Source organism: Leptopilina heterotoma, unplaced genomic scaffold (assembly GCF_015476425.1).
Source record: "Leptopilina heterotoma isolate Lh14 unplaced genomic scaffold, ASM1547642v1 Lhet_221, whole genome shotgun sequence".
NCBI lineage: Eukaryota > Metazoa > Arthropoda > Insecta > Hymenoptera > Figitidae > Leptopilina > Leptopilina heterotoma.
Window position 1 is genome coordinate 20,911 of NW_025110939.1, and position 10,366 is coordinate 31,276.

Below are 10,366 nucleotides of genomic sequence, written 5' to 3' on the forward strand. Positions count from 1 at the left end.
CTTAATCTTTCGAAGAATAAACCTGGATTTTTATCAAAAATGGTAATCTGATATCTCTCAGGATTTGCAAGTATTATAGGGACTAAAATGAATAATTTCCAGGGTAAAAACATCTTTATCTGTGAAAATTGTAAATTTTATTAATTTAATAGTGGTATATATATATATAAGTACCAAAGTTAGAGGCATTATTTATGGTCTAATATGGGTAATGTGATTAGAGTTGAAAATATGAATTAATATTATGCAAAATTTTAAGCGTGTCTTTTCCCCCTAAAAAAAAATTCATCGTCCTCGATGAAAAGAGAAGAGAGAAATACATAAGGAGAAAAGAAAATTTGAGGTTGGTATGTAGACTTATTTATTTTACTTATATTCTATTATATATTTTTATTTGTAAATTTATTTATTATTGAGAAAAATTCTATATAAAAAAAAAATCTTAGTCATTGCTTATTTGTTGTTATTTTGGAAATTCAATACCAAAAAAAAAATTGTAGTTTGTTTATTTGAGAGGGAGAAAAATTATTGGAGGTGGGTATTGAGCTTTAGGGCCCTTGGTATTGTGTTGTAAAATATTGATGTTTTGATTTTTATATGTGTTGATTGTGAAGGAAATATATTACATAATTATAGTATAATTTTTAACAATAAAAATCAATTTGTAATTGCGACAATTAATTTAAGTTTTAATATTAAAAGAGTGATAATCCATATTAAATAATTTTTAAAATATGTGTTTTTAGAGATGGGAATTCAACGAGGGTAGAAATTTTGAAAATGATGTTAAAAACCGCGAGGGAGTTCGCGTTCGCGAGATAACGCTCGGGAGTCGTGGAGAGTAGGCAGCAGTCGCGCTGGGACTCTACCTGCTAAGCTTATGAGGCGGTGTGCTGCCCATAGGAGTGAGAGAGAAAACACTGTGGTTTGTAATAGTAGGAAAGAGAGAGAATGATTTTAGCATTGGTTAGAAAGAGAGAGATGTATATTCCTATTAGAGTGAGAGAGAAAACAAATTTGGGAAATATAATTTTGAACAAAAATCTTAAAAATTGTCCTAGAACTTTCATTCAAATTTTGAAAATTATATTGAAAAGGGGGTGTATCTATAGGGGGGGTGGCAAAGTCGTTTAAGCTATTCAGAATTTGCGAGGGTCTTCGCGTTCGCGAGATAACGCTTGGGAGTCGCGGATAATAGACAGCGGTCGCGCGGGGACTCTACCTGCTACGTCGCTTGTGGCGGCGTGCGGCTATAGGAGTGAGAGAGAACGCACTAGAGGCATACGCACGAGAGATCGGGTAAGACGGCTGCTATGCGTTAGAGGGAGAGAGAAAATGAATAAAAAGGGGGAACTATTTTGACAGTTTTGTTTTATGTAACAAAAAAAAATATTTTTTTTTTTTTAGTTATATAAATTTTTATTAATTATTATTAATTAATTATATATATATATATATATTTTTTTTTTTTTTTTTTTATGATTTAATAAATTTTTAGTTAGATTTGATTAATAATTTAATTAATTATATAAAGTATAGAAATAATCATTTGATAAATAAAATTTTGTTATATAGAGAGAGAGTGAAAAAGAAAATTTTTTTTTTTTTTTGAGTGGACTGAGTCGCCTGATACTGTCTGCTGTTAAGCATCTTTCAATATTATGGCGACGTGATGTTTATGTTATTTTACAGACGAAGTGGAGTGCTTTGGTTCCATGTGAAATAGTCATCTATGGTACGACATTTGTGACTGTCTGATATTGATCAGTATGCTTTTAATTTTGATTTGAAGTAGTCGTTGGTTGAGAAAAGTAATTTTTGTTATTAGTTTCCGTTTTGTTTAATTATTATTTCTGTTTGTTTTGTTTTGTTGTTTTTAAATTGTTGTAGAAGTATATTGTTATTGTTGTGTTTGTGTAATTTTATTGTTCATTAAGATGAATTTGGAGGTGAGAAAGTTGTTTGAATTTGTTAATGGTGGTATGAACACGGAAGGAAACATTCAAGGATTGGAATACTTTGTGAATGTGATGGTTGAACGGTATCCGAACTTTTTGAATTTGGTAAAAGAGTATAATTCAAAAATGGGCGAAGTTCCTTTGATTATTGAAAATTTATCAATCGAGCGTGTGAGAGAAATGGAGACCTCGCTTCATTACATTTATTTAGGCATTTGTCGATTAATAAAATCTGTAAATGAAGTGAGAGCAGGAGAATTGAGTGGAAAGGGGTAAGTTTAAATATTTTTATTAAACAAAAGTTAAAAATTAGTAATATATTCTATTATAATAAAAATAAATAAACAAATAAATAAAATTACTAATTGAATTTATTAATTATGGAAATTATTTTGGAAAATAATTGACTTTATTTGAAGAATTTTAATAGAACCCTTGAAAACAATTATTATATTCCTTGAGAAATTCACCTAAAATTGCATTAAAAATGACAGGCTTCGCACTCCATTATGTGTTTAAAAAAAATAGGAAAAAGTAGCCTCGACGATAAAAAGTAGGAAATAGTAGCCTCGATGACAAAAAGCATTACATACATATATTCCAGCTAGGGTATTAAAAATTATTGAAATTCCGCGACGAGTTCTACTACGTACGAAAATAATTGAATTTTTATAAATAATTTAATTAGTTACTAAAATAATAGAATCTCTGTAAAAATTGTATTATTTATATGAAAATAATGGAATGTTTGCGTACAATTTTATTAAGATTTCTTTTTCTTTTTATACCTAATTGAATTCTTTTGGAAAGTTGTATTCAAATAGTAGATATTGAAAATCATTATTGAATTCGGAAAAATTTTGAAAGTAATAAAAATTTTGTCAATAATTTTATTAAATGTTTTGAAAATAATTTGAATTTTGGAGAAGAATTTTATTATTTAATAAAGACAATTGGAATTTTTAGGAGAATAAAAAAAAAATGTTTAACAATTGAATTACTGCGAAGAATCCTATTACTTCCGAAAATAATTGAATTTTTGCAATCATTTGTAAATTCTCTAAAATTCATTTTTTTTTTTTTTTTTTTTTTTTTTTTTTAGTATTTTCAACTAAAATTCCTTTATAAATCCATTCCCTTTAATAAATAATTAAATATATATTTAAAAAAAATTGAACTAATTTCAGAAAAATATGAATTATTAAAATTTTTCAAAAATTTAAGTTCTTTAAAATTTCTAATGAAATTCATGCAAAATTGAAACTTTGTAAAATTTCAATTCATCTAATATAGAATTATTATTTCGAATTTTAACTGAAATTCATTCTTAAATCAATTTTTATTATACAATTCTTCGAGAATTCAATTATTCAAATTGCATCAAAAATAACCGAAACTCCGGAATGAGTTCCACCATTTGTGAAAATAATTGAGTTCCTAAAAAGAATTTTAATACTTTAAGAAAAGAATTGAATCTCTGTTAAAATTTTTATTTTATGAATAAGCCAAAAATTTTATTCCAAACCGGGAATTTTTACAACAAATTAGAAAAGTTTTTATTATTTTAATTTGTGTTTTAAAAATCGCTTTTTATTTCAACTTTTATAGACAGAAACTGTTCTCTAAATTTAAATTTATTACGCTATTTTATCAGCTGCATACTCTGGGCTGGTGAATCAGCGACTTTTCGCCGATTCAAATTTAGAGAGTAGTAAAAATCAGTCACTGATTTAAATATTGCATGTAAATAAAAATTTTTTTTTTTTTTTTTTTTAAAATTATCGAATTAATAGAAATTCTGTGAAATTTAACTGAAAATAATTAAATTTGTGAAAGGATTTCATTAGAAACCCTTCAACAAATGGAACTTTCAAAGTATTTTAATTTAATAATTGATAAATAATTGAATTTTATAAAGAGTCACATATTTAAACTATATTATTGTGTTATTATTCTATAATTATAATTATTAAACTTTTCTTAAATTTTTATAGATTTAAATTTCTGAATGATCAATAAAATACTTTAAATTCAACCTCGAAATTAGGCTGAAAGTAAGACCTTTTATTTATTTATTTACTAATTAATTATTTTTATTTATTCAATCATTAAATAAATAATTAATTATTAGGTACTGTTTAGTATTGACAAGAATTTTAGTACAACTCTTCGCAAGAATCAAACCATATATTTAATTACATTCATAAAAAACATAGTCAAATTCTTTGTAGATAACCGATCATTATCCTAATAAAATTGAAAAATAAAATCCTCAATTATATCCATAAACAAACAAGATTATTGTTCAAAAAGTAAAAAAAATTCTTTGTCTAATTTCAGATTTTAACTCTATTTTTGGAAAATGTTAATCTTTGTTTTATGTATTTGGTTAAAATTATTTTGCGATGATTATTGATTTTTTGTTCTTTCTAAGCAGAATATTTGAATTTGGAGTAATTTAATCCAATTTATTAAAATAAATTCTAGTTAAATCTACATACACACAAATTGTTAAGAATTCTATTATAAAATAAAAATTAATTTAATTGCTGAGAAAGGTTTATTAGTTATGAAATCGTTATAAATTATTATTATTATTATTTATTTATTTATTTATTTATTTATTATTTTTTTTTGATTTGTATATTAGTTATTCCGAATGTTTATTGTATCTTGTTTTTAGGAGTATTGTAATTATGGGATGTTGGGACGAATATAAGTATCAACAACCTGGAGTTATTCGTCGGTCAGGAAGACCCTGGGAAGAGCGTCCGTTGGATTCGGATGGTCCTCTCTCCTGGTGTCAGGAGTATATTAAATTAGATCCTGAAGGTCCTATTTATTGGAGGGGATATTGGATTCCGGTATGTGTGTGTTTATGGCTTAGGTTTGATTTATATATATATTAGGCTTCATAGCGCAAAATAAGTAAAAAGGAATAGGGGAATTTTTATTTAAAATAGAGGGAAAAGGGGAAATATTGAGAAAATGCTTATTTAGTTTCAAAGAATCTATGAAAAGAGATTTGTATAATATTTGTTGTGTGGTTCTAGGTACAATTTTGTATTCCTTCCATTATTGGATTAAATAATGTCCATAGAAGGGTAATGAAACCAGGAATTGAGTCTTCATTATGCGACGGTTCGAAGTTGCCACACAATGTTACTGGGTTGGATTGGCAACCAGTTGTAAAGTCGCTTGCATTAGTAAGAGTAAAGACGTATACTCTTACTCCAAATGGGTTGAAAATAGATTCACAGTGGACAATGGTAAAAATTTGTTTTTATTTTATTTAATATATACAATTCGCATACATGAATTTGTATTTCATATAATGCCAACTTCTATTTCATAATTTTCGTCTATTTATTTTAGAGATCGCGAGTGGACAATACAGTTTTATGGAGTCCGGATCATTGGACCAATTGTAGGAAAAGTTGTTTCCGAAGCAGACTCTATTGTTCTGATGGGTTGTAAATTCATAGTTTAACGTTTGGGATTATTTTATTTTTATTTTATCAGTAAAGTGGATTTAATTTACATCAATTGGTTATACGGACATATATACATTTTATTAATTTTTTTTTTTTTTTTTTTTTTTTTTTTTTTATGTGTTTACAGTTCTATGTTAGTAATATTGTATAGTTATAGGAAAATAGAAAAATATATATATATATATTTTTATTTTATATAAAGTTCATTTTGATGAGATTTATGAATGTATTGTTTATTTCTTTTCTTAATTATTTTGGCATATGATCCATTCTGAAGTCTGTAGTTCATATCTCCAATGGTTTATTCTTGTATTCGTAAGCTCAATTTCACTTAGCCAGTTTAATGCGTTTCGTCCATTTGGAAGCAGTATATCGTTGTCTCCAATAAATTGATTGAATCTTCTTCTTGCATGAACCAATGCTAGACAGATTTTTCCTTCTTCGTTGTATAATGTTTCCGAAGGTTGGAATTTTCGTTTTGATTGTTTTATTACATTAATTCGGCGATTAGAGTATTCAATAAGAATGACTTTGAAATAATTTTCGAAAATTCGAAAATGTAACATTAGTTGCCCGTTATAAGTAGGATTTGGTATTGGTACTGTGTTGTCGGGTTCAATTTGGGAATCCATGTAATCATGTGCGTCGATTTTGTCCAAAAAGAGCTTACAATTTGATGCTTGAATTGAAATTCCATTTAGAGCAAATTTTAAAAATATTGTTGATATGGTCTCAATATGTTCCTTCTTATTTTTACTTGTCACAATTATACCCTTTGGATATAGTGTTATGTCTTGTCTCAAATCATTTTCGAAAATAATATCAAAAAATTTATAAAAGATTATTTCGGATCCTTTTAACGTTGGGATCAATCTTTTGAATTCAAAGCTTCCGATTGGTGTGACAATTGACGTTTTATGTGTGTCATTAGGATGGATTTCGATTCTTGAATAAAGGTCTGTTAAGTCGAAGATTGATATTTCAGTATTTTCATTTATTTTGTGTCGAATTTGTTCAGGATCCTTGTTAGGATAGTTTGGTACTATTATCCTTTTGTTAAGCTGTGTATAGTTTGTAGAAAACTTCCAAGTAAATCTTCTTACATGTGATGTCCATACGAAATTTACGTTGATTTTATTTGCGTAGGTAGAGTTTGATGGTGTGATTATTTCTGCTAGTGATAAATAACACAGCTGTGAAAACAGATCTTGTTTTTGTTCAATTGTATATGAATCTGGTGAATTGATTGTAGTCATAATTGGTATATCATTTTTGGTGAAGATCTGGTGTTGTATATGTGAAAAGGGCTCAAACGAGTAGTGACCAAACAATTGATAGTAGGATGTTATTAATTTTGTTACAAAATCAGCTTCCTCTGAACTCATTCTTTCTGTTTCAAAATCATCAAATATTTTTATATATTCCTCTGTCAATGGAGGGTGATTTTGTTCCATGGTTATCTGGAATTTAAAGATATTTATTTGTTATAAAGTTATTTAGAGGTTAGTTTTCTTTGAGAGATTTGAGGTTAGTTTTCGTTAAACAGAAGTTTTTCTTCGTTAGAGTTTACATAGTTCCAGTTCATATTTTCCAAATCCAGTAGCCATTGTATACGTGTAAATCCCTTTGATATAGTTTCTAACCACTGTGAGTTATTATTTTTATCAAAGAAAAATATAGGATTGTTATTTATAAGATGTTTATATCTTCTTGCACTATGTATGATTGCAAGGCTTCTTTTTTCATGATAATCATACAAAATTTCTGGTCCAGTATATATTCTAGAGGAACTTGTAATAGGAACGAGATGGTGAGCGTGATATTCATAGAGACAGGTTTCGAATTCGTTTTCTTGTAATTTTATTTGTAGAAGCAGTTTTCCTACATATTTTGATGGTTTTTCGATCAAAATTTGAATCGACATAGCATGATTTAAAAATTCAACGCAATTAGCAACTGATTGGAATAGTTTAATTTTATTAGGATCAATTGGGATGATTTGGTACAATAATGCGAGGAAAACATTGGTTAGTACTCTTCTGTGTTCGTCGAAAGTTGGACTAGCTATTATTATTCCTAAGGGGAGGAAAATGATATTGTCTTCTTTCCATTTTGGAAATATTCGCCGTAGCAAATTTAAAAATGTTACTTGAGAACCTTTTATTGATGGAGAAAGAGAATTAAACTGGTATTTTCCGACTGGAGTAGTAAATGCAGTTTTTGACGCGTCTTCTTTATTAATACTTATGTAACCATATAATTCTTCCATTTCTAAAATAGAAAAGTATGTGTTGGTGTTCAACATTCCTTTAATTGTTGGAAGCTTTTGAAAATTTGGTATGTCAGAAATAATTTTTCGATTTAAAGTCATAAAGGGTATGCTTATTCGCCATTGTGGTTCGTTGAAATCGGATATTATTTGTCGAGACAAGATTACTTCGTTATTAAACTTTGAATCGGATGGTGTAATTACTTTCATTGAGAGAAGGGTATTCATTTGATCAAATATGTTTGCTTGTTGCAGAGCAGTGTATTCTGTGATCTTTTTATAGGATCTTTTAAATATTTTCTCATTTTTTGTACTTATTCTGTGCTCCATAAGTGTTCTGAAATCAGCACTTTCTAGTAGATAGATGTAATTTTTGATTATCTGGATTGAAAATTTTATTTCTTCTGTATTCAGTTGTTCAAGTTGTAAACTTTCGAATATTTTGGTTTTTTCGGGATCCAATACAAGATCGGGATCTTGTTCGTTCATAATTGCTGAAAATAAGGAATCACAAAATTAAAATGGGGGTAATTATTATTATTATCTTGTTAGTGCGGTTAGTGCTGTCTATAAGATAGCAATACTTGAGATGAAAAATTTTAGAGTTTCCTTTTAGATGTTAGATTCATTAATTTATTGTTTATTGATGATTAATTTTACTGTCTTGTATTTAGTTTCAGTCGTGCGCAATTTTTATTTTGTCCATGTGTTTTTGAAAACGTTGCCCTTCTTCTCCTTCAAGAATGACATTATTTTTATCAGTTATATCAATTATTTTATAGGGTCCATGGTATCTTTTTTCGAATTTATGAGTTCTAGGTTCTTTTAAAATGTAAGCCGAATCTCCAATTTTACCTTGAAACTCGTTACAATATTTGTCGTATTTTATTTTAGAACGTCCTTTTGCTTGAATTAAATTTTTAGCAGCTATTAATTTTATTTCGTTAAGACGTGTAATTAATTCTCGAAGATAGGTTCCGTATGTTACTAGTTTTTCGTCTGGAGGGAAGGCAGTTGGTGCTCTTGCAACCTTTCCAAAAATTAATTCATAAGGAGTAAAATTTGTACCTTCATGTACTGACGTATTATAGGAAAACATCGCAAAAGGAATAAGACGGTCCCAGTCATCGTAATGATTAGAGTAATGTTTTATAAATTCTACAAGGACTGTGTGACTTCGTTCTAGTGATCCATTTGATTGTGGTCGGTAACCTGATGTAGTCAACTGTTTTACTCCAAAAATGCGACAGAGATGGTTCATTAATTTGCTGACAAAGCTTCCTCCTTTATCGGTTAATATTGCTCGTGGGGCACCGAATTGGGCAAATAAATTTCTAGCCATAGCGTGTGCTATAGTATTCGTTTTAATGTCAGGGAGTGGCACAGCGATACAATATTTCGATAAATTATCTTGTATTGTTAGTATGTAACTATTTCCATCTGGGGTGGTTGGTAATTTTCCCACAGTATCAAGAGAAACCTTGTCGAAAGTGTCAATTGGGGTGTCTGTGATCAACATAGGTTCTCGTATTCTAGATCTGACTATTTGTTGTTCTTGACACGGTTTGCAGTGCCTAATGTATTCCATAACATCATTTTTCATACCTGTCCAAACAAATCGTTCTCTTATTCTTCTGTAAGTTTTAGTCATTCCTTTATGACCACCTATTAGGCTTTTGTGCATTTCAGAAATTATTTTTGATCTGATTTCGATTGGAGGGACAGATGCTTTTCCGTAACATAAAGTTATTGTAATCATATCTTCATAGAATATTTCTGTTAGAATTTCTGTTAATTCATTTGGTTTTAAACTTTCTAAATAATTTCCAAGTAAAGAAAGACGTGAAGTTTTGATGTTTTCATTCATTATAACTGTTTGTAAATTTTTAAAGGTGGTTCGTAAATTATCTAATTTTAAATCGTCACTGTGTTTATTCTTTATCATAAGAGTGAATATTTTTGAACTCCCGCGTGGTGTTATTAAAATTTGTCCTAATTTTGGATTTTGTAATTTTATTTCTTCAGGATCTATGATTCCTAGATCTATTAATAATTTATCAATTGGTGTTAAAAATTCACAATTAGCCGAAGTTAAATGAATGTAATTATCGCGTTTGTAAGTGAGGTTTTCTCTACAACTTTGAACAGTTATGTTTCTTGCGTAAAGACCTTTTGTAAGAATGTCACAATCATTTCTTATTTCATTTGTAATTCTGTCAGGAAGAGGTGAAGGTAAGGTAATTAGTTTAGGTGTTTCTATCACTTGAGGTAAAGGTTCCGTTTCATTTATTTCTGGAATTTCTTGCATATATAATTTTCGTGGTTGTTTTTCTTTGGTTTTTACTGTAATATTGAGTTCTTCGTCTTCCTCTGGTATAGTGTGGGGTAGAGAAAGTCCTGCAGTAAAGGGTGTGGATCTAGCTGTAGGTTTAATAGCAGTAGAAGGAGTCGTTAATTCTCGGGAGAATGTAGTTGATGTACATTGTGACTCTGTATCTTTATCTTGGTCAATTTTGTCAGTGTCTTTATTTTGTATTTGAATGGGGGGGATTTCCTTTCCAGTATTTAGTGCAGTTATTTGTTCAGTTCTTTTTACTAGTTTTTCAATTCGTCTTTCTAGTTCTTCATCTTCATCTTCCGTGTCG

At 28.6% G+C, this 10,366-nt stretch overlaps 1 protein-coding gene across 1 annotated transcript; it reads left to right on the forward strand.

The window, feature by feature from the left end:
• Positions 1 to 4,650: 4,650 nt before the first annotated feature.
• LOC122502171 lies at positions 4,651 to 5,512 on the forward strand. Its single transcript, XM_043612095.1, has 2 exons — positions 4,651 to 4,822; positions 5,012 to 5,512. The coding sequence occupies exons 1-2, from the start codon at positions 4,655 to 4,657 to the stop codon at positions 5,252 to 5,254; spliced, it is 411 nt and encodes a 136-aa protein (XP_043468030.1). The 5' UTR covers positions 4,651 to 4,654; the 3' UTR covers positions 5,255 to 5,512.
• Positions 5,513 to 10,366: the final 4,854 nt, after the last annotated feature.